Here is a 24,227-nt window from a genome sequence, read left to right on the forward strand (position 1 = left end):
GGGTCGATGGGGGGGGGGGGGCGGGGGGTGGTGGGGCGATGGGTGGGGGGGGCGGGGTGGTGGGGCGATGGGGGGGGGGGCGGGGTGGTGGGGCGATGGGGGGGGGGGTGGGGGGTGGTGGGGCGATGGGGGGGGGGGCGGGGTGGTGGGGCGATGGGGGGGGGGCGGGGGGTGGTGGGGCGATGGGGGGGGGGGGCGGGGGGTGGTGGGGCGATGGGTGGGGGGGGCGGGGTGGTGGGGCGATGGGGGGGGGGGCGGGGGTGGTGGGGCGATGGGGGGGGGGGGGCGCCAGCGTGGGCCACGGGGGGGGGTCAAAGGGTGCCCACGCTGTCTGACGCTGACCCCCCCCCCCACCGCACTCCAACGTACCTCGCGGGCTGGGCTGCGCCGCGCGAGGTCGCGAAGGCGGGGAAAGGGCGCCACGGGAATGCAACTGGCGGAGCGATCTGCCCTCCGTCCGTCCACTCCTGCTGCCTTCCTTTCTTTCGGCACTTCTTCGCGATCCCGACGACTCCCCCCACCACCCCCCGCCCCCCACCCCCCCGCCCCCGCCCCCCCCCGCCCCCGTCCGTCCGCCTTTCCACTCCAGGGGCTTGGCGCCGTTATCCAGGCCGACGATCCCCAGTGGCGGTGCCGAGGGAGCGCCGTACTGTCGGAGGGGCAGTACTGAGGGAGCGCCGCACTGTCGGAGGGGCGGTGCCGAGGGAGCGCCGTACTGTCGGAGGGGCAGTACTGAGGGAGCGCCGCACTGTCGGAGGGGCGGTACTGAGGGAGCGCCGCACTGTCGGAGGGGCGGTACTGAGGGAGCGCCGCACTGAGCTGTGGGAGGGGCGGTACTGAGGGAGCGCCGTACTGTCGGAGGGGCGGTGCCGAGGGAGCGCCGTACTGTCGGAGGGGCGGTGCCGAGGGAGCGCCGTACTGTCAGAGGGGCGGTACTGAGGGAGCGCCGCACTGTCGGAGGGGCGGTACTGAGGGAGCGCCGCACTGTCGGAGGGGCGGTGCCGAGGGAGCGCCGTACTGTCAGAGGGGCGGTACTGAGGGAGCGCCGCACTGTCGGAGGGGCGGTACTGAGGGAGCGCCGCACTGTCGGAGGGGCGGTGCCGAGGGAGCGCCGTACTGTCGGAGGGGCGGTACTGAGGGAGCGCCGCACTGTCGGAGGGGCGGTACTGAGGGAGCGCCGCACTGTCGGAGGGGCAGTACTGAGGGAGCGCCGCACTGTCGGAGGGGCGGTACTGAGGGAGCGCCGCGCTGTCGGAGGGGCAGTACTGAGGGAGCGCCGCACTGTCGGAGGGGCGGTACTGAGGGAGCGCCGCACTGTCGGAGGGGCGGTACTGAGGGAGCGCCGTACTGTCGGAGGGGCGGTACTGAGGGAGCGCCGCATTGTCGGAGGGGCAGTACTGAGGGAGTGCTGCAATGTCGGAGGGGCAGTGCTGAGGGAGCGCCGCACTGTCGGAGGGGCAGTGCTGAGGGAGCGCCGCACTGTCGGAGGAGCAGTACTGAGGGAGCGCCGTACTGTCGGAGGGGCGGTACTGAGGGAGCGCCGCACTGTCGGAGGGGCGGTACTGAGGGAGCGCCGCACTGCGCTGTCGGAGGGGCAGTACTGAGGGAGCGCCGCACTGCGCTGTCGGAGGGGCAGTACTGAGGGAGCGCCGTACTGCGCTGTCGGAGGGGCGGTACTGAGGGAGCGCCGCACTGTCGGAGGGGCGGTACTGAGGGAGCGCCGTACTGTCGGAGGGGCAGTACTGAGGGAGCGCCGCATTGTCGGAGGGGCAGTACTGAGGGAGTGCTGCAATGTCGGAGGGGCAGTACTGAGGGAGCGCCGCACTGTCGGAGGGGCGGTACTGAGGGAGCGCCGTACTGTCGGAGGGGCAGTACTGAGGGAGTGCCGCACTGTCGGAGGGGCGGTGCTGAGGGAGCGCCGCACTGTCGGAGGTGCCGTCTTTCGGATGAGACGTCAAACCGAGGCCCCGTCTGCCCTCTCGGGTGGATGTAAAAGATCCCGGGGCCACTATTGGAAGAAGAGCAGGGGGAGTTCTCCCCGGTGTCCTGGGGCCAATATTTATCCCTCAACCAACATCACTAAAACAGATGATCCGGATCATTATCACATTGCTGTGTGTGGGAGCTTGCTGTGCGCAAATTGAGCTGCCGCGTTTCCCACAATGAGCACACTCCAAAAGTACTTCATTGGCTGTGAAGCGCTTTGGGACGTCTGGTGGTTGTGAAAGGCGCTATACAGGAGCAGAGATCTAACGCCCGTTCCGCCATTTAATACGATCATGGCTGATCTGATCATGGACTCAGCTCCACTTCCCCGCCCGCTCCCCATAACCCTTCACTCCCTTATCGCTCGAAAATCTGTCTATCTCCACCTTAAATATATTCAATGTCCCGGCCTCCACAGCTCTCTGGGGCAGCGAATTCCACAGATTTACAACCCTCAGAGAAGAAATTCCTCCTCATCTCAGTTTTAAATGGGCGGCCCCTTATTCTAAGACCATGCCCCCTAGTTCTAGTCTCCCCCATCAGTGGAAACATCCTCTCTGCATCCACCTTGTCGAGCCCCCTCATAATCTTATACGTTTCGATAAGATCACCTCTCATTCTTCTGAATTCCAATGAGTAGAGGCCCAACCTCCTCAACCTTTCCTCATAAGTCAACCCCCTCATCCCCGGAATTAACCAAGTGAACCTTCTCTGTACTGCCTCCAAAGCAAGTATATCCTTTCGTAAATATGGAAACCAAAACTACACATCACAGGCAGTCCCTCGGAATCGAGGAAGACTTGCTTCCACTCTAAACACGAGTCCTTAGGTGGCTGAACAGCCCAATACGAGAGCCACAGTCCCTGTCACAGGTGGGACAGACAGTGGTTGAGGGAAGGGGAGGGTGGGACTGGTTTGCCGCACGCTCCTTCCGCTGCCTGCGCTTGGTTTCTGCACGCTCTCGGCGACGAGACTCGAGGTGCTCAGCGCCCTCCCGGATGTACTTCCTCCACTTAGGGCGGACTGGTCTTTGGGCCCAGGGACTCCCAGGTGTCGGTGGGGATGTTGCACTTTATCAGGGAGGCTTTGAGGGTGGTCCCTTGTAACGTTTCCTCTGCCCACCTGGGGCTCGCTTGCCGTGAAGGAGTTCCGAGTCGAGCGCTGGCTTTGGGGAGTCTCGTGCCTGGGGGGGGGACATGCGGACAACGTGGCCCCGCCCAGCGGAGCTGGTCGAGTGTGTGGTCAGTGCTTCGATGCTGGGGATGTTGGGCCTGGTCGAGGACGCTAACGTTGGTGCGTCTGTCCTCCCGGGGGGATACGCAGTACTCCAGGTGGGGCCTCACCAATACCCTGTCCAGTTGTCGCAGGACTTCCCTGCCCCTGTACTGCATCGCCCTTGCGATAAAGGCCAAGGTTCCACCGGCCTTCCTGCTCACTCGCTGCACCTGCGGGCTAGCCCTTTCCCCCCCCCAGGTCCCTCGGTACCGCAGCACGTAACAAGTCTCCTTCTTGCTTCCTGTTGCACCATTGTAGGGCAGCTGTCTCAAGTGGGCCGGCAGTTTTACAACACCAACATCGAGGTGGAGATCCTGTCCAAGGAGGAGACAGAGAAGATGACCTACGTGGTGTACAAGATGAACTTTGACAACGCCGCCTTCAAGCACCGCATACCACAGCTGCGGGCAGCGCCGGGCTACGAGAAGCTCCCCATGAAGAAGGGCATCTTCTTCGACATGTTCCCCTTCAGCATGATCTTCCGCCGTGACATGACAATGTCCCGCATCGGTGACGGCCTGAAGGAGGTCTTCTCCGACCTCCAGGGCAAGAAGGTCAACGATGAGTTCACCCTGGTCCGCCCCATGCTGGAGTTCAACTGGGACAACGTGAGCGTGAACCACCACGGCTTCGCGGCGCCAGTCCGGCCTCGCGCGCTCGGCTCCGCTGACCCGACCCGGCTCTGTCGGGTGGGAGATTGGCGTCTTTCACACCTTTCGGTGGCGGGGGGGGGGCGGGGGGGGGGGGGGGGTGGGGGGGGGCGTCCTCAACGCATTTGCTTCGTGGCTTCTTGCCTCGAGAAGTCACACGGCGCAGGAACGTAAGAGTCAGGAGCCGGAGTCGCCCATTCGGCCCCTCGAGCCCGCGCCGCCATCCAATCAGATCGCGGCTGACCTTTGACCTCAACTCCACTTTCCCGCCCGATCCCTCGATTCCCCGAGAGTCCAACAATCTAGCGATCTCGGCCTTGAATATACTCAACGACTGAGCCTCCACAGCCCTCTGGGGCAGAGAATTCCAAAGATTCACCACCCTCTGAGGGAAGAAATTCCTCCTCATCTCAGTCCTCAATGGCCGAGCCCTTATCCTGAGACTGTGTGACCCCCTGGTTCTAGACTCCCCAGCCCGGGGGGAAACACCCTCCCTGCATCTACCCTGTCGAGCCCCCCCTCAGAATCTTACATGTTTCAATGAGATCGCCTCTCATTCTTCTAAACTCGAGAGAATATCGGCCCGGTCTGCTCAATCTCTCCTCATAGGGCAATCCCGCCATCCCAGGAATCGGTCCGGTGAACCTTCGCTGCACTCCCTCTGTGGCAAGTATATCCTTCCTTAGGTAAGGAGACCCAAACTGCTCACAGTACTCCAGGTGTGGTCATAACAACATAAGGAATAGGAGCAGGAGTCGGCCATTCGGCCCCTCGAGCCTGCTCCGCCATTCAATAAGACCATGGCTGATCCGATCATGGACTCAGCTCCACTTCCCCGCCCGCTCCCCCCTCAGTAGCATGGGGTATAAGAGCAAGGAAGTGTTCTGACAATTGTACAGGGTATTAGTGAGACCGCACCTGGAGTATTGTGCGCAGTTTGGGTCTCCTTACCTAAGGAAGGATATACTGGCCACAGAGGGAGTGCAGCGAAGGTTCACCAGACTGATTCCCGGGATGGGGGGAATTGTCCTACGAGGAGAAATTGAGCAGACTGGGCCTAGACTCCTGCTCCCTAGTTCTTATGAGTGCAGCGCAGGTTCATTCCTGTTTCTCAACGTCCCACGGTGGGATTGGAACTATCTCCCCGTCGGACTATTAGCCCGAGGCCTCGGGATTAACAGTAACGCTGCCAGGCCAGTGCCAGACCTGACACTGTGCCGTGACCGATCAGTGGTTCCTCTCGCTCTAGATCTACACCCACCTCAACAACGTGTTCGAGCTGATGTCCCAGGCGGAGGTGGAAAGCAAGCAGAAGGTCAACGTGCTCAAGGCCAGCAAGGAGGACAACGAGGAGAAAAAGTGCAACAGAGGTAGGCGGCGGAGATAAATCTTCAACCGTGGGGTTGGGGGGGGGTGTGGGGTTGGGGGGTGTGTGGGGTTGGGGGGGTGTGTGGGGTTGGGGGGGGTTGTGGGGTTGGGGGGTGTGTGGGGTTGGGGGGGTGTGTGGGGTTGGGGGGGGTGGGGTTGGGGGGGGTGTGTGGGGTTGGGGGGTGTGTGGGGTTGGGGTGTGTGTGGGGTTGGGGGGGTGTGTGGGGTTGGGGGGGGTGGGGTTGGGGGGGGTGGGGTTGGGGGGGTGTGTGGGGTTGGGGGGGTGTGTGGGGTTGGGGGTGTGTGGGGTTGGGGGGGTTGGGGGTGTGTGTGGGGTTGGGGGTGTGTGGGGTTGGGGGGGGGTGTGGGGTTGGGGATGTGTGTGGGGTTGGGGGTGTGTGGGGTTGAGGGTGTGTGTGCGGGGTTGGGGGGGGTGTGTGGGGTTGGGGGGTGTGGGGTTGGGGGGGGTGTTGGGTTGGGGGTGTGTGTGGGGTTGGGCGTGTGTGTGGGGTTGGGTGTGTGTGTGGGGTTGGGGGTGTGTGTGGGATTGGGGGTGTGTGTGGGGTTGGGGGTGTGTGTGGGGTTGGGGGGGTGTGTGGGGTTGGGGGTGTGTGTGGGGTTGGGGGTGTGTGTGGGGTTGGGGGTGTGTGTGGGGTTGGGGGGGTGTGGGGTTGGGGGTATGTGTGGGGTTGGGGGGTGTGTGGGGGTTGGGGGTATGTGTGGGGTTGGGGGGGTGTGTGGGGTTGGGGGGGTGTGTGGGGGTTGGGGGTGGGTGTGGGGTTGGGGGGCTGTGGGGTTGAGGGTGTGTGTTGGGTTAAAGGGCTGTGTGGGGTTGGGGGGGTGTGTGTGGGGTTGGGGGGGTGTGTGTGGGGTTGAGGGTGTGTGTGTGGGGTTGGGGGGGTGTGTGGGGTTGGGGGTGTGTGTGGGGTTGGGGGGGGTGTGGGGTTGGGGGTGTGTGTGGGGGTTGGGGGGATGTGGGGTTGGGGGGGTGTGGGGTTGGGGGTATGTGTGGGGTTGGGGGGGGTGTGTGGGGTTGGGGGTATGTGTGGGGTTGGGGGGTGTGTGTGGGGTTGAGGGTGTGTGTGTGGGTTGGGGGGGGTTGGGGGGGGATGTGGGGTTGGGTGGTGTGTGGGGTTGTGGGTGTGTGTGGGGGTTGGGGGGCTGTGAGGGGTTGGAGGGGTATGTGGGGTTGGGGATGGGGGGAGTGTTAGCTGTCACTCTGCCCCCCGATTGTGGTTGATAATGTTGAAGAGAGCTGCGGACTGCAGGAAGATATCAATGATCTGGTCGGGTGGGCAAACCAGTGGCAAATGGAGTTCAATGCAGAGAAGTGCGAGGTAATGCATTTGGGGAGGGCTAACAAGGCAAAGGGAATAAACATTAAATGGTAGGACACTGAGAAGTGTAGAGCAACAAAGAACATAAGAAATAGGAGCAGGAGTCGGCCATTCGGCCCCTCGAGCCTGCTCCGCCATTCAATAAGATCATGGCTGATCCGATCATGGACTCAGCTCCACTTCCCCGCCCGCTCCCCATAACCCTTCACTCCCTTATCGCTCAAAAATCTGTCTATCTCCACCTTAAATATATTCAATGTCCCAGCCTCCACAGCTCTCTGAGACAGTGAATTCCACAGATTTACAACCTCTGAGAGAAGAAATTCCTCCTCATCTCAGTTTTAAATGGGCGGCCCCTTATTCTAAGATCATGCCCTCTAGTTCTAGTCTCCCCCATCAGTGGAAACATCCTCTCTGCATCCACCTTGTCAAGCCCCCCTCATAATCTTATACGTTTCGATAAGATCACCTCTCATTCTTCTGAGTTCCAATGAGTAGAGGCCCAACCTCCTCAACCTTTCCTCATAAGTCAACCCTCTCATCTCCGGAATCAACCGAGTGAACCTTCTCTGAACTGCCTCCAAAGCTAGTATATTCTTTCGTAAATAAAGAGACCAAAACTGCACGCAGTACTCCATGGTTACATTGAAGGACCCTCGGTATTAAATGGACAGTGTAGAGGGAGCTTTACTCTGTATCTAACCCCGTGCTGTACCTGCCCTGGGAGTGTTTGATGGGACAGTGTAGAGGGAGCTTTACTCTGTATCTATCCCCGTGCTGTACCTGCCCTGGGAGTGTTTGATGGGACAGTGTAGAGGGAGCTTTACTCTGTATCTAACCCCGTGCTGTACCTGCCCTGGGAGTGTTTGATGGGACAGTGTAGAGGGAGCTTTACTCTGTATCTAACCCCGTGCTGTACCTGCCCTGGGAGTGTTTGATGGGACAGTGTAGAGGGAGCTTTACTCTGTATCTAACCCCGTGCTGTACCTGCCCTGGGAGTGTTTGATGGGACAGTGTAGAGGGAGCTTTACTCTGTATCTGACCCCCTGTACCTGCCCTGGGAGTGTTTGATGGGACAGTGTAGAGGGAGCTTTACTCTGTATCTAAACCGTGCTGTACCTGCCCTGGGAGTGTTTGATGGGACAGTGTAGAGGGAGCTTTACTCTGTTTCTAACCTCGTGCTGTACCTGCCCTGGGAGTGTTTGATGGGACAGTGTAGAGGGAGCTTTACTCTGTATCTAACCCCCTGTACCTGCCCTGGGAGTGTTTGATGGGACATTGTTGAGGGAGCTTTACTCTGTATCTAACCCGCTGTACCTGCCCTGGGAGTGTTTGATGGACAGTGTAGAGGGAGCTTTACTCTGTATCTAACCCCGTGCTGTACCTGCCCTGGGAGTGTTTGATGGGACAGTGTAGAGGGAGCTTTACTCTGTATCTAACCCCGTGCTGTACCTGCCCTGGGAGTGTTTGATGGGACAGTGTAGAGGGAGCTTTACTCTGTATCTAACCCCGTGCTGTACCTGCCCTGGGGAGTGTTTGATGGGACAGTGTAGAGGGAGCTTTACTCTGTATCTAACCCCGTGCTGTACCTGCCCTGGGAGTGTTTGATGGGACAGTGTAGAGGGAGCTTTACTCTGTATCTAACCCCGTGCTGTACCTGCCCTGGGAGTGTTTGATGGGACAGTGTGGAGGGAGCTTTACTCTGTATCTAACACAATTATTCACCCTCTCACCCAGTCACTCCATAACTGTAGCTGTGGCTCCACCTAGTGGTTGAAATGGTAAGTTCGGAAAGTGTACCATTGGGATCATTTCAAATCCTGATCCTCAAATGGGGATATGACTGTGGCTGCTACAGTGAGGGTGGGTGGGGTAGACAGGAGGGAGGGGGAACGGGGATGGGAATTGACCTGGGTTCCTGCTCCCTTAGGCTGCCCACTGACCCCCAGCTGCAAAATCCTGCCTCGAACAGAACTCGCCTGGGCTGTGATGCCCACCTTTGCCGAATATCTTGCCAGCCCTCGCACGCGCGGCGGTGGAAGGGCCTCACGGGCAAGTTAAGCGGCTGGCTGAATCGGTGCCCCCACTCCCCCCCCCCCCCCCGGCGAAAGATCGGCGCCTTCGAGCAGCAGAGCCGTAAGACTGGACCCGTGGCTAATTGGGATGCCAGGGGTTGGCCAATTGCTTTTTGCCGATCGGCACGTTGAATAAATGAGCATCCGTCCCATCATTGGGTTCCGCGATCTCGTTACCGGCGTGGCGCGCGCCCGTGAACTTTAACCCTTCCGCGTGTTTGCGGGTAACGCGATGAAACGAGCGTTGTTTTGATCGCTGCCTCCGCCTAGCTCGCTTGAATGGCGGGCGACATTCATCAAGTCAATGTTGTAGGGTGTTTAGTTGTTGTTCACACTTTACTCTGATTTTTAGATCTTGGAACTTATAGTTGGAAAGGGTAATATGTGATACAAAAGTTAGGCTTAATCGAGTGTCATAAGAACATAAGAAATAGGAGCAGGAGTCGGCCATTCGGCCCCTCGAGCCTGCTCCGCCATTTAATACGATCATGGCTGATCCGATCATGGACTCAGCTCCACTTCCCTGCCCGCCCCCTTATCCCCTTATCGGTTAAGAAATTGTCTATCTCCGCCTTAAATATATTCAATGTCCCGGCTTCCACAGCTCTCTGAGGCAGCGAATTCCACAGATTTACAACCCTCTGAGAGAAGAAATTTCTCCTCATCTCAGTTTTAAATGGGCGGCCCCTTATTCTAAGATCATGCCCCCTAGTTCCAGTCTCCCCCCATCAGTGGAAACATCCTCTCTGCATCCACTTTGTCAAGCACCCTCATAATCTTATACGTTTCGATAAGATCACCTCTCATTCTTCTGAATTCCAATGAGTAGAGGCCCAATCTACTCAACCTTTCCTCATAAGTCAACCCCCTCATCCCCGGAATCGACCGAGTGAACCTTCTCTGAACTGCCTCCAAAGCAAGTATATCCTTTTGTAAATATGGAAACCAAAACTGCACGCAGTACTCCAGGTGTGGCCTCACCAATACCCTGTATAACTAGAGCAAGACCTCCCTGCTTTTATACTCCATCCCCTTTGCAATAAAGGCCAAGATTCCATTGGCCTTCCTGATCACTTGTTGTACCTGCATACTAACCTTTTGTGTTCTACGCACAAAAAAATCGACAGGGCTGGACTTCTGAGAGAACGCGACTGAAGACATACAATCACCATTCCTGGCTGTAGCTATTATAGGTTCGTGGTCATTGGTTCCGTGACCGGTTGGTCCTTCTGGCCGTTCCCTGCAGTGCTGGTCCTTCCGTGTATCTTCCGTATTACATGTCCTTCCGTCCGTTCGTTCTTTCGACCTGTGTCCATCTGAACAGGTGTCCTGTGTGCTTCTTCTTCTGTCTGTTCCTGTCCTCCTTCCGTCTTCTGCTCAGCTCCTTCTAGCTCACATATTTATATCCAGGTTTTGACTGATCTCCCGCCGCTGTAGTTTCTGATCAAGTGTTTGCATCGATGCATTGTTTGGTCGTGGATTGACTGCAACGATGGACTCATCTGTTCTCCCATTTGCACGCTAAGTCTGCACAGCTCAAGATGACTTCTCATCTTAACACCTTGTTCCCCAAAAATTAACACCTTGTGCACCTGGTGTGGGTCCTTGTTGTCAGGTCTTTTTCATCATCAGGGGCAGTCCCTCGGAATCGAGGAAGACCTGCTTCCACTCTTAACACGAGTCCTTAGGTGGCTGAACAGCCCAATACGAGAGCCACAGTCCCTGTCACAGGTGGGACAGACAGGGGTTGAGGGAAGGGGAGGGTGGGACTGGTTTGCCGCACGCTCCTTCCGCTGCCTGCGCTTGGTTTCTGCACGCTCTCGGCGACGAGACTCGAGGTGCTCAGCGCCCTCCCGGATGCACTTCCTCCACTTAGGGCGGACTGGTCTTTGGGCCGGGGACTCCCAGGTGTCGGTGGGGATGTTGCACTTTATCAGGGAGGCTTTGAGGGTGGTCCCTTGTAACGTTTCCTCTGCCCACCTTTGGCTCGTTTGCCGTGAAGGAGTTCCGAGTAGAGCGCTCGCTTTGGGGAGTCTTGTGTCGGGGGCATGCGGACAATGTGGCCCTGCCCAGCGGAGCTGGTCGAGTGTGGACAGTGCTTCGATGCTGGGGATGTTGGCCCGGTCGAGGACGCTAACGTTGGTGCGTCTGTCCTCCCAGGGGATTTGCAGGATCTTGCGGAGACATCGTTGGTGGTATTTCTCCAGTGACTTGAGGTGTCTACTCTACATGGTCCATGTCTCTGAGCCATACAGGAGGGCGGGTATCACTACAGCCCTGTAGACCATGAGCTTGGTGGTAGGTTTGAGGGCCGGGTCTTCGAACACTCTCTTCCTCAGGCGGCCGAAGGCTGCACTGGCGCACTGGAGGCGGTGTTGGATCTCGTCGTCGATGCCTGCCCTTGTTGAGAGGAGGCTCCCGAGGTTTGGGAAATGGTCCACGTTGTCCAAGTGTTTGCATCGTTTTGTGGTCCCCTTGGTTGACTGACTGCGATAATGGACTCGTGTGTTTTCCCATTTGCACACTGAGTCTGCAAGGCTCAAGTTGATTCCTCATCTTAACACCTCATTCCCCCCAAAATGTGCACCTGGTGTGATTCCTTTGTTGTCTGGGATTTTGGTGTCTCCAGTGACTGTTTTCCCCACCCTGGTCAATCAAGTTCAAGGTCTCATGTAACAATTCCATTGGTTGTTATGCATGGAGTCAGTTTTGGTTCGTGACCACAGAATGTCCCTAATTGTCCAACTCAATCCCAAAAGATTGTATTAAATTCCAAAAATTTGGATTAATCAATTTTTGATTCATGGTGTCCTTCTGTGCTTTTCTGAAGATTAGTAGCCTCACGATGCACACAGGTGCGGCATGCATTTGCCTGACTCGGATATTTCCATAGAGCAGTACAGCACAGAAGGAGGCCATTCGGCCCATCGAGTCTGCACCGACTCGTTCAAAGAGCAACCCAGTCAGTCCCACTCTCACCGCTCTTTACACCTCGTTCCCTGAAATTTTTTCTGCTTCACATGCATGAAACACAAAAGGATAGTATGCAGGTACAGCAAGTGATCAGGAAGGCCAATGGTATCTTGGCCTTTATTGCAAAGGGGGATGGAGTATAAAAGCAGGGAAGTCTTGCTACAGTTATACAGGGTATTGGTGAGGCCACACCTGGAGTACTGCGTGCAGTTTTGGTTTCCACATTTACGAAAGGATATACTTGCTTTGGAGGCAGTTCAGAGAAGGTTCACTCGGTTGATTCCGGGGATGAGGGGGTTGACTTATGAGGAAAGGTTGAGGAGGTTGGGCCTCTACTCATTGGAATTCAGAAGAATGAGAGGTGATCTTATCGAAACGTATCAGATTATGAGGGGGGCTCGACAAGGTGGATGCAGAGAGGATGTTTCCACTGATGGGGGAGACTGGAACTCGGGGACATGATCTTAGAATAAGGGGCCGCCCATTTAAAACTGAGATGAGGAGGAATTTCTTCTCTCAGAGGGTTGTAAATCTGTGGAATTCGCTGCCTCAGAGAGCTGTGGAGGCTGGGACATTGAATATATTTAAGACAGAGATAGACAGTTTCTTAACCGATAAGGGGGCGGGCAGGGAAGTGGAGCTGAGTCCATGATCGGATCAGCAATGCTCGTATTGAATGGCGGAGCAGGCTCGAGGGGCCGAATGACCGACTCTTGCTCCTATTTCTTATGTTCTCGTGTAACCCTAACTCCAATACTGCTGCCTCCTGTCTCTGTACCTTTGCACGTGTCTCCACAGAGGAGGACTCGAGAGAGGAGAAACAAGGAATGGACGAGGAATACGTGAACGAGTATACGTCGCAGAAGAACGCGGCCAGTGAAGACATTGAGCTCCTTGCCTTTCAGACCATCATCGGTGAGCTGCAGAGGCTCCCGGTCGCTGGATTGGGGAGGGTGGGGGGGGGGGAGTCGAGGTTTTGGCGGGGGGGGGGTTGAGTGGGCAGGTTTGCGTCCAGACCTCCCAAAAGCTAAATACTGCGCATGCTGGAAATGTAGCATCAGAACACCAAACGCAGGAAATATTCAACTGTTCGGGCAGCATCTGTGGAGAGAGAAACAGAGTTAACGTTTCAGGTCGGCGACCCTTCGTCGGAACTGGCGAATGTTCAAAAGGAACAGATTCTTAAGGAGCGCTGAACGGGGGAAGGGGAGGAAAGATCAGACGGGAAGGTCGGTGATCAGGGGAAGACAGGAGAGATTCGAGAGACAAAAGGGAATGTCGGTGATAAGGGGGGAAGACAGGAGAGATTCGAGAGACAAAAGGGAATGTCGGTGATAAGGGGGGGGAAAGACAGGAGAGATTAGAGAGACAAAAGGGAATGTTGGTGATAAGGGGAAGACAGGAGAGATTAGAGAGACAAAACGGAAGGTCGGTGATAAGGGGAAGACAGCAGAGATTTGAGAGACAAAACAGATGATGGGCTGACTTGCGATGGTAATGGCAGAAGATAGAATAAGGTTAGTCTAGATAGCGTGTGAACGGCAGGATAATTACCAGCTGCCATGGTAGACGAAGAAAATTATTTTTTTAATGTAACATCAGGTCGGGGGAGGTTTAATAAAAGGAGGAATATAGCAAAATACGGGCAGAGGTCATGCACTGAAATTGTTGAACTCGATGTTAGGTCCAGAAGGCTGTAAGGTGCCTCAACGAAAGATGAGGTGCTGTTCCTCGAGTTTGACTTGAGGTTCGTTGGAACAGTGCAGGAGACCGAGGATGGAGAGGTCAGAGTGTGAGTGAGGGCGGGGAATTAAAGTGACTCCCAACTGGTGACTCGTTCCGTCAAGGGGGAGAGGGTCCGACTGTTATCTTCACCGATTCACCAGCAAACTTGAGCTCAACCAAATAGAAATCCAGCCCCTACAACCCTCCCTATCTCTGTAACCTCCTCCAGCCCCTACACCCCTCCCTATCTCTGTAACCTCCTCCAGCCCCTACACCCCTCCCTATCTCTGTAACCTCCTCCAGCCCCTACACCCCTCCCTATCTCTGTAACCTCCTCCAGCCCCTACACCTCTCCCTATCTCTGTAACCTCCTCCAGCCCCTACACCTCTCCCTATCTCTGTAACGCCCTCCAGCCCCTACACCCCTCCCTATCTCTGTAATCTCCTCCAACCCCCGAGATCTCTGCGCTCCTCTAATTCTGCCCTCCTGAGCGTCCCCCCGATTTCCGTCGCTCCACCATCGGTGGCCGTGCCTTCAGCCGCCTGGGCCCCAAGCTCTGGAACTCCCTCCCTAAACCTCTCCGCCTCTCTCTCCTCCTTTAAGACGCTCCTTAAAACCGACCTCTTTGACCAAGTTTTGGGTTCGCCTGCCCCTCATATCGCCGTGTGTGACTCGGTGTTTGATAACGCTCCTGCTGCACGCCTTGGTGCGTGTTACTACGTGAAAAGACGCTTTATAAATGCAAGTGGTTGTTTTTGGGCCATTCCGAGCTGGCTGATCTGGAGCGGGGCAACGAAAGGGAGGAGGTGGGGTGTGGGCGGGGTTGGGGGGGGGGTCTTGGGGATGGCTAAAGTTCAGCCTGGGGTTGCTCCAGCTCTTGGTCAATCTCCGATGATCTCCTTCCTCCACCCACCATCACGCGAATGGCAGGGCAGGACGGATTGGGGCTGGGCAGTGATGCCTCACACAGTCGAATAGCCCGGCAGCCGGGTGCCTGTGAAAGCCGTACTTTCTGGCAGGAGTGCCATTGAGTTGGGGGGGGAGGAGGGGGGAGGGGGGGGGGGGGAGAGGGCGGATGAGATGGTTCCACATGCTCAAATTCTCTCCCCACACCCTCTCCCACCGCCCCACAGGTAAATGCAGTGACACGATCTTCGAGGACATGACGGACCCCCCGAAAAAGCCGCTCCACCTCAAAGGACAGATGAAGTACATGGCCCAGTGGGACACGCTCATCTTCCTGGGAACGCCCATGTGAGTGCCTGTGGGAGGGAGGGGCTCGTGTCGTGGGATCGGACTGTGTAACACCCACTATATCATCACCCCTGCTTTAATCATGGAATCATAAAATCGCAGAAATTCACGCCGCGGAAGGAGGCCATTCGGCCCATCGTGTCCGCCCCGGCCGACAAAGAGCCACCCGGCCTAACCCCACTTTCCCGCTCTCGGTCCGTAGCCCTGTGGGTTACGGCACTTCAAGTGTTACATCCAGGTACTTTTTAAATATGGTGAGGTTTTCTGCCTCTACCACCCTTTCAGGCAGTGAGTTCCACCCCAGACCCCCACCACCCTCTGGGTGAAGACATTTCCCCTCAAATCCCCTCTAAACCCCACCCCCCCAATTACTTTAAATCTCTGCCCCCTGGTTGTTGACCCCTCTGCCAAATGGGAAAGAGGTCCGTCCTATCCACTCTCTCCAGGCCCCTCATCATTTTATACACCTCAATAAAGTCTCCCCTCAGCCTCCTCTGTTGCAAAGAAAACAACCCCAGCCTATCCAATCTTTCCTTGTCGCTAAAATGAATGCGGATGTACGCGTACAGGAGACACTGAGACACACATGCACGGGCCGTACAGCCCCAGACAGGAGCGAACCGTATCCCTGATATCCGCTCCAGCCAAACAGAGGCACTGCAGGGCAGTGGGCATGTGTGGACGTGCGGTGGGAGGGGGGGGGGGGGGCGGCGGGGGGGGGGGGGGGCGTGAGGGTGGTTGTGACGCCTCTGTTGCTGAATAGCACGCCGGCACTCGGGTGCAGGCCGCTCGGGGGAGGGAGTCAGAGGTCAACAGGGGTGCCCCTGTGCAATGGGGCGCGTGTGTGGGCAACGTGTGAGGGGAGGGGTGGGGGCTTTGAGGAAGTGCGGTGACGCCTCTGTGGCCGAATAGCAGGCCGAAAGGTGCTGGGTCGCGATCGCTCGGAGCGACGGTGGAGGGGGCAGAGGTCAAGTGGCATCTGTACAACTGTGCCTCAGGAGAGACGGGGTTTGAATTAAAGGGATGTGGGGGGGGGGGGGGGGGTGGGGAGGTGGGGGATTGGGCGGGGGGGGGGGGGAAGATTTCTTACCCAGGCTGAGCGGGACAGCTTGGCATTTCGCTGAGGCCACAGGGTTTGCTGTGAAAGGGATTGGTCCCGGTCTTGTCCAAATCCTAACTGGAACGCTGGCGTTCTTTCTCTGCCCTTCCTCGCCAGCATCGAGACCGTGGAGGACATGATCAAAATGGGGGTCTACATCAATGATTTGAACCTGCACGACTCAAGCCGCGAGTTAATCCTCGCCGGAACACAGCAATCGGCAGAACTTCAACTCGCGCTGGACCAGGTAAGAGATTAAACCCCCCCACCTCAACAATAGAGAAATCATATTCCCAACTCTCCAGGGACAGGAAGAGGCCCATTCAGCCCCTCGAGCCTGTTACATTAGGAACAGGAGGAGGCCATTCAGCCCCTCGAGCCTGTTACACAGGAACAGGAGGAGGCCCATTCAGCCCCTCAAGCCTGTTACACAGGAACAGGAGGAGGCCCATTCAGCCCCTCGGGCCTGTTACATTAGGAACAGGAGGAGGCCCATTCAGCCCCTCGAGCCTGTTACACAGGAACAGGAGGAGGCCCATTCAGCCCCTCGGGCCTGTTACACAGGAGCAGGAGGAGGCCATTCAGCCCCTCGAGCCTGTTACACAGGAACAGGAGGAGGCCATTCAGCCCCTCGAGCCTGTTACACAGGAACAGGAGGAGGCCATTCAGCCCCTCGAGCCTGTTACACAGGAACAGGAGGAGGCCCATTCAGCCCCTCGAGCCTGTTACACAGGAACAGGAGGAGGCCATTCAGCCCCTCGAGCCTGTTACACAGGAACAGGAGGTGGCCCATTCAGCCCCTCGAGCCTGTTACACAGGAACAGGAGGTGGCCCATTCAGCCCCTCGAGCCTGTTACATTAGGAACAGGAGGAGGCCATTCAGCCCCTCGAGCCTGTTACACAGGAACAGGAGGAGGCCATTCAGCCCCTCGAGCCTGTTACACAGGAACAGGAGGTGGCCCATCCAGCCCCTCGAGCCTGTTACATTAGGAACAGGAGGAGGCCATTCAGCCCCTCGAGCCTGTTACACAGGAACAGGAGGTGGCCCATTCAACCCCTCGGGCCTGTTACACAGGAACAGGAGGAGGTCCATTCAGCCCCTTGAGCCTGTTACACAGGAACAGGAGGCCATTCAAACCCTCGAGTCCTGTTACACAGGAACAGGAGGAGGCCCATTCAGCCCCTCGAGCCTGTTACACAGGAACAGGAGTAGGCCCATTCAGCCCCTTGATTGAGCCTGTTACACAGGAACAGGAGGCCATTCAACCCCTCGAGCCCTGTTACACAGGAACAGGAGGAGGCCCATTCAGCCCCTCGGGCCTGTTACACAGGAACAGGAGGAGGCCCATTCAGCCCTTCGAGCCTGTTACACAGGAACAGGAGTAGGCCCATTCAGCCCCTTGGGCCTGTTACATTAGGAACAGGAGGAGGCCCATTCAGCCCCTCGAGCCTGTTACATTAGGAACAGGAGAAGGTCCCTTCAGCCCCTCGAGCCTGTTACACAGGAGCAGGAGGAGGCCCATTCAGCCCCTCGAGCCTGTTACATTAGGAACAGGAGGAGGCCCATTCAGCCCCTCGAGCCTGTTACACAGGAGCAGGAGGAGGCCCATTCAGCCCCTCGAGCCTGTTACACAGGAACAGGAGGAGGCCCATTCAGCCCCTCGAGCCTGTTACACAGGAACAGGAGGAGGCCCATTCAGCCCCTCGAGCCTGTTACACAGGAGCAGGAGGAGGCCCATTCAGCCCCTCGAGCCTGTTACATTAGGAACAGGAGGAGGCCCATTCAGCCCCTCGGGCCTGTTACACAGGAGCAGGAGGAGGCCCATTCAGCCCCTCGAGCCCGTTACATTAGGAACAGGAGGAGGCCCATTCAGCCCCTCGAGCCTGTAACATAAGGAACAGGAGGAGGCCCATTCAGCCCCTCGAGCCTGTTACACAGGAGCAGGAGGAGGCCCATTCAGCCCCTCGAGCCTGTTACACAGGAACAGGAGGAGGCCCATTCAGCCCCTCGAGCCTGTTACATTAGGAACAGGAGGAGGCCCATTCAGCCCCTCGAGCCTGTTACATTAGGAACAGGAGGAGGCCCATTCAGCCCCTCGAGCCTGTTACATTTGGTTGGAAGGTGGGATTGGAGATATGGGGAGAGGGTGGGTGGGGTTTGGGGATATGGGGAGTGGGTGGGTGGGGTTTGGGGATATGGGGAGAGGGTGGGTGGGGTTTGGGGATATGGGGAGAGGGTGGGTGGGATTGGGGATATGGGGAGAGGGTGGGTGGGATTGGGGATATGGGGAGAGGGTGGGTGGGATTGGAGATATGAGGAGAGGGTGAGTGGAGTTTGGGGATATGGGGAGAGGGTGGGTGGGATTGGGGATATGGGGAGAGGGTGGGTGGGGTTGGGGATATGAGGAGAGGGTGAGTGGAGTTTGGGGATATGGGGAGAGGGTGGGTGGGGTTGGGGATATGGGGAGAGGGTGGGTGGGGTTGGGGATATGGGGTGGGTAGGGTATGGGGATATGGGAAGAGGGTGGGTGGGATTGGATATATGGGGAGAGGGTGGGTGGGGTTGGAGAGATGGGGAGAGGGTGGGTGATGTTTGCGGATATGGGGAGAGGGTGGGTGGGATTGGAGATATGGGGAGAGGGTGGGTGGGATTGGGGATATGGGGAGAAGGTGGGTGGGGTTGGGGATATGGGGAGAGGGTGGGTGGGATTGAGGATATGGGGAGAGGGTGGGTGGGATTGGAGATATGGGGAGAGGGTGGGTGGGTTTGGGGATATGGGGAGACAGTGGGTGGGATTGGGGATGTGGGGAGAGGGTGGGTGGGATTGGGGATATGGGGAGAGGGTGGGTGGGATTGGGGATATGGGGAGAGGGTGGGTGGGATTGGGGATATGGGGAGAGGGTGGGTGGGATTGGAGAGATGGGGAGAGGGTGGGTGGGCTTTGGGGATATGAGGAGAGGGTGGGTGGGGTTGGGGATATGGGGAGAGGGTGGGTGGGGATTGGGGATATGGGGAGAGGGTGGGTGGGATTGGGGATATGGGGAGAGGGTGGGTGGGATTGGGGATATGGGGAGAGAGTGGGTTGGATTGGGGATATGGGGAGAGGGTGGGTGGGGTTTGGGGATATGGGGAGAGGGTGGGTGGGATTGGGGATATGGCGAGAGGGTGGGTGGGATTGGGGATATGGGGAGAGGGTGGGTGGGGTTGGGGATATGGGGAGAGGGTGGGTGGGATTGGGGATATGGGGAGAGGGTGGGTGGGATTGGAGATATGGGGAGAGGGTGGGTGGGATTGGAGATATGGGGAGAGGGTGGGTGGGGTTGGGGATATGGGGAGAGGGTGGGTGGGATTGGGGATATGGGGAGAGGGTGGGTGGGATTGGAGATATGGGGAGAGGGTGGGTGGGATTGGAGATATGGGGAGAGGGTTGGTGGGGTTGGGGATATGGGGAGAGGGTGGGTGGGATTGGGGATATGGGGAGAGGGTGGGTGTATATTTGGACAGCGATGAGCTAGACCCAGTTGCGTGTCCCTACATTAGACAGCGGTGTAGGTAATGAGTGAACGCTGCTCGTGTGTGTGATTGTCCCACAGGAACAACAGAAATACGCACAGTTGCAGGAGATTATTAAAAAGCTGGATGAGGAGAAGAAGCGAGGAGATTCCCTGCTCTACGCTATGATCCCAAAAGTGGTAGCTGATCGTTTGAGAAAAGGTGTAACCGCACTTGAGACCTGCCAGGTAATATCTCCTGGGAGGTGCTTCACCTTTCTAATATCATCATCATCATCGGCAGTCCCTCGGAGTCGAGGAAGACTTGCTTCCGCTCTTAACATGAGTCCTCAGGTGGCTGAACAGTCCAATACGAGAGCCACAGTCCCTGTCACAGGTGGGACAGACAGTGGTTGAGGGAAGGGGAGGGTGGGACTGGTTTGCCGCACGCTCCTTCCGCTGCCTGCGCTTGGTTTCTGCACGCTCTCGGCGACGAGACTCGAGGTGCTCAGCGCCCTCCCGGATGCACTTCCTCCACTTAGGGCGGACTGGTCTTTGGGCCCAAGGACTCCCAGGTGTCGGTGGGGATGTTGCACTTTATCAGGGAGGCTTTGAGGGTGTCCCTTGTAACGTTTCCTCTGCCCACCTTTGGCTCGTTTGCCGTGAAGGAGCTCCGAGTAGAGCGCTTGCTTTGGGAGTCTCGTGTCGGGCATGCGGACAATGTGGCCCCGCCCAGCAGAGCTGGTCGAGTGTGGTCAGTGCTTCGATGCTGGGGATGTTGGCCTGGTCGAGGACGTTAACGTTGGTGCGTCTGTCCTCCCAGGGGATTTGTAGGATCTTGCGGAGACCTCGTTGGGTGGTATTTCTCCAGCGACTCGAGGTGTCTACTGTACATGGTCCATGTCTCTGAGCCATACAGGAGGCACATCACAGGAGCAATTATCAGGCAAAATCTGACCCCGAGCCACATAAGGAAATATTGGGGACAGGCGGCCAAAAGCTGGGTCAAGGAGGTCGGTTTTAAGGAGCGTCTCGAAGGAGGAGAGAGAGGCGGAGAGGTTTAGGGAGGGAGTTCCAGAGCTTGGGGCCCCAGGCAGCTGAAGGCACGGCCACCGATGGTGGAGCGATGGAAATCGGGAGATGGGCGAGAGGGCCAGAATTGGAGGAGCGCAGAGATCTCGAGATGTGAGGGTGTGGGGGCGGTCGGAGTTGGTTGATAGGAAGGACAGGGCTCCAGGCAGTTGAGGGGTTTGAACAGGAGGGGGACAGTTTTGGCATGGCCCTAATGTTTCCGTGTGTCGCCCTCCCTCTCTCCCCCTGGATCGCAGGTCTTCCCGGACGTGACCATTCTGTTCAGCGACGTGGTCAAGTTCAACGAAATTTGTATCCACATCAGCCCCATGCAAGTCGTGGATATGCTTAACGACATCTACATCGTGTTCGATACGCTGAGCGAGAAGCACAATGTCTATAAGGTAGGGCCTTCTGATTCCCAGACTTCAGAACATCACGTGACGCTTCCCCCAGTGTCCGTTTTATTACACGACAAAAGCGAGTCACTACGGGACTCGACTTCTGAGAGAAATTGACTTGGAACATATGATACAAAGACGGCAGGTAAAGCGATGTGTGAGGAGGACACACACAATCTGCAGAAGGACCTCGACAGGCTAAGTGAGTGGGCAAAAATCTGGCCGATGGAGTACAATGTTGGAAAGTGTGAGGTCGTGCACTTTGGCAGAGAAAAAAAAAATCAAAGAGCAAGTTATTATTTAAACGGAGAAAGATTGCAAAGTGCCGCAGTACAGCGGGACCTGGGGGTACTTGTGCATGAAACACAAAAGGATAGTATGCAGGTACAGCAAGTGATCAGGAAGGCCAATGGTATCTTGGCCTTTATTGCAAAGGGGATGGAGTATAAAAGCAGCGAAGTCTTGCTCCAGTTATACAGGGTATTGATGAGGCCACACCTGGAATACTGCGTGCAGTTTTGGTTTCCATATTTACGAAAGGATATACTTTGCTTTGGGGGCAGTTCAGAGAAGGTTCACTCGGTTGATTCCGGGGATGAGGGGGTTGACTTATGAGGAAAGGTTGAGGAGGTTGGGCCTCTACTCATTGGAATTCAGAAGAATGAGAGGTGATCTTATCGAAACGTATCAGATTATGAGGGGGGCTCGACAAGGTGGATGCAGAGAGGATGTTTCCACTGATGGGGGAGACTAGAACTAGGGGGCATGGTCTTAGAATAAGGGGCCACCCATTTAAAACTGAGATGAGGAGGAATTTCTTCTCTCAGAGGGTTGTAAATCTGTGGAATTCGCTGCCTCAGAGAGCTGTGGAAGCCGGGACATTGAATATATTTAAGACGGAGATAGACAGTTTATTAACCGATAAGGGGGCGGGCAGGGAAGTGGAGCTGAGTCCATGATCGGATCAGCCACGATCGTGTTAAATGGCGGAGCAGGCTCGAGGGGCCGAATGGCCGACTCCTGCTCCGATTTCTGATGTCCTTATAGAATCACCACCCCTGGCTGTAGCTATTGTAGATTCATGGTCGTTGATTCCGTGACCGGTTGCTTCTTCCTCTGGCCGATCGCTGCAGTGCTGTTCCCGACTCTGTCCTTCTGTCTTTTCGGTTTATCCTTCTTCCGTCTTCTGTTGAGCTGCCTCTAGCTTGCATATTTATATCCAGGTTTTGACTAATCTCCTGCTGCTGCGGTTTCTGATCAAGCGTTTGTGTCCATATGTTGCTTGGTGCTTCCCTTGGCTGATTGACGGTAATGGTGGGCTTTATTGCAAAGGGGATGGAGTATAAAAGCCGGGAAGTCTTGCTCCAGTTATACAGGGTACTGGTGAGGGACATCAAGGCCCTCCCGACCTGCGGGAGAGCAGCTCCGCGGGTCGGGCTATAAAAGAGCTGGAGCGGCATACCACATCAACGTCCAGCGCGAGCTGCTCCGAGTGTGCGCCAATTTTGAGATGGGTGACTGGGTGACGTCGTCAAAACCCTGGTGGCCGTTTTCAGAGCGTGGGCAGGAACACCGGCAGGGCCCAGGCACAGAGGAGTTGGGAAGGTCAGGGCGGAGGAGCGGCGAGAGATCGGGGGCGGAGGAGCGGGGAGGGATCGGGGGCGGAGGAGCGGCGAGAGATCGGGGGCGGAGGAGCGGCGAGAGATCGGGGCGGAGGAGCGGCGAGAGATCGGGGGCGGAGGAGCGGGGAGGGATCGGGGGCGGAGGAGCGGCGAGAGATCGGGGGCGGAGGAGCGGCGAGAGATCGGGGCGGAGGAGCGGCGAGAGATCGGGGGCGGAGGAGCGGCGAGAGATCGGGGGCGGAGGAGCGGGCGAGAGATCGGGGCGGAGGAGCGGCGAGAGATCGGGGGCGGAGGAGCGGCGAGAGATCGGGGCGGTGGAGCGGCGAGAGATCGGGGGCGGAGGAGCGGCGAGGGATCGGGGTCCAGGAGCGGCGAGAGATCGGGGGCGGAGGAGCGGCGAGAGATCGGGGCGGAGGAGCGGCGAGAGATCGGGGCGGAGGAGCGGCGAGAGATCGGGGCGGAGGAGCGGCGAGAGATCGGGGGCGGAGGAGCGGCGAGAGACCGTGGCGGAGGAGCGGCGAGAGATCGGGGGCGGAGGAGCGGCGAGAGATCGGGGGCGGAGGAGCGGCGAGGGATCGGGGCGGAGGAGAGGCGAGAGATCGGGGCGAGAGATCGGGGGCGGAGGAGTGGCGAGAGATCGGGGGCGGAGGAGCGGCGAGAGATCGGGGCGAGAGATCGGGGGCGGAGGAGCGGCGAGAGATCGGGGCGAGAGATCGGGGCGGAGGAGCGGCGAGAGATCGGGGCGGAGGAGTGGCGAGGGATCGGGGGCGGAGGAGCGGCGAGAGATCGGGGGCGGAGGAGCGGCGAGAGATCGGGGCGGGGGAGCGGCGAGAGATCGGGGCGGAGGAGCGGCGAGAGATCGGGGCGGAGGAGCGGCGAGAGATCGGGGGCGGAGGAGCAGCGAGAGATCGGGGGCGGAGGAGCGGCGAGAGATCGGGGGCGGAGACATAGAAACATAGAAAATAGATGCAGGAGTCGGCCATTCGGCCCTTCTAGCCTGCACCGCCATTCAATGAGTTCATGGATGAACATGCAACTTCAGTACTCCCTTCCTGCTTTCTTGCCATACCCCTTGATCCCCCGAGTAGTAAGTACTATATCTAACTCCCTTTTGAATATATTTAGTGAATTGGCCTCAACAACTTTCTGTGGTAGAGAATTCCACAGGTTCACCACTCTCTGGGTGAAGAAGTTTCTCCTCATCTCGGTCCTAAATGGCTTACCCCTTATCCTCAGACTGTGACCCCTGGTTCTGGACTTCCCAAACATTGGGAACATTCTTCCTGCATCTAACCTGTCTAAACCCGTCAGAATTTTAAACGTTTCTATGAGGTCCCCTCTCATTCTTCTGAACTCCAATGAATACAAGCCCAGTTGATCCAGTCTTTCTTGATAGGTCAGTCCCACCATCCCGGGAATCAGTCTGGTGAACCTTCGCTGCACTCCCTCAATAGCAAGAATGTCCTTCCTCAGGTTAGGAGACCAAAACTGTACACAATATTCCAGGTGTGGCCTCACCAAGGCCCTGTACAACTGTAGCAACACCTCCCTGCCCCTGTACTCAAATCCCCTCGCTATGAAGGCCAACATGCCATTTGCTTTCTTAACCGCCTGCTGTACCTGCATGCCAACCTTCAATGACTGATGTACCATGACACCCAGGTCTCGTTGCACCTCCCCTTTTCCTAATCTGTCACCATTCAGATAATAGTCTGTCTCTCTGTTTTTACCACCAAAGTGGATAACCTCACATTTATCCACATTATACTTCATCTGCCATGCATTTGCCCACTCACCTAACCTATCCAAGTCGCTCTGCAGCCTCATAGCATCCTCCTCGCAGCTCACACTGCCACCCAACTTAGTGTCATCCGCAAATTTGGAGATAATACATTTAA

General features: G+C 57.3%; 1 protein-coding gene across 1 annotated transcript in view; it reads left to right on the forward strand.

The window, feature by feature from the left end:
* LOC139242863 (soluble guanylate cyclase 88E-like) overlaps nt 1–24,227 on the forward strand; it is a gene marked incomplete at its 3' end in the record, with an annotated part of 32,147 nt that overhangs the window by 2,227 nt on the left and 5,693 nt on the right. The window contains exons 2-8 of the mRNA XM_070870527.1: nt 3,520–3,869; nt 5,161–5,281; nt 12,463–12,579; nt 14,524–14,644; nt 15,861–15,990; nt 19,338–19,484; nt 20,564–20,710. Of these exons, the coding sequence (XP_070726628.1) occupies nt 3,520–3,869; nt 5,161–5,281; nt 12,463–12,579; nt 14,524–14,644; nt 15,861–15,990; nt 19,338–19,484; nt 20,564–20,710 (1,133 nt within the window). The remainder of the gene's footprint in view (nt 1–3,519; nt 3,870–5,160; nt 5,282–12,462; nt 12,580–14,523; nt 14,645–15,860; nt 15,991–19,337; nt 19,485–20,563; nt 20,711–24,227) is intronic.

Source organism: Pristiophorus japonicus, unplaced genomic scaffold (genome assembly GCF_044704955.1).
Source record: "Pristiophorus japonicus isolate sPriJap1 unplaced genomic scaffold, sPriJap1.hap1 HAP1_SCAFFOLD_1499, whole genome shotgun sequence".
Classification (NCBI taxonomy): Eukaryota; Metazoa; Chordata; class Chondrichthyes; family Pristiophoridae; genus Pristiophorus; species Pristiophorus japonicus.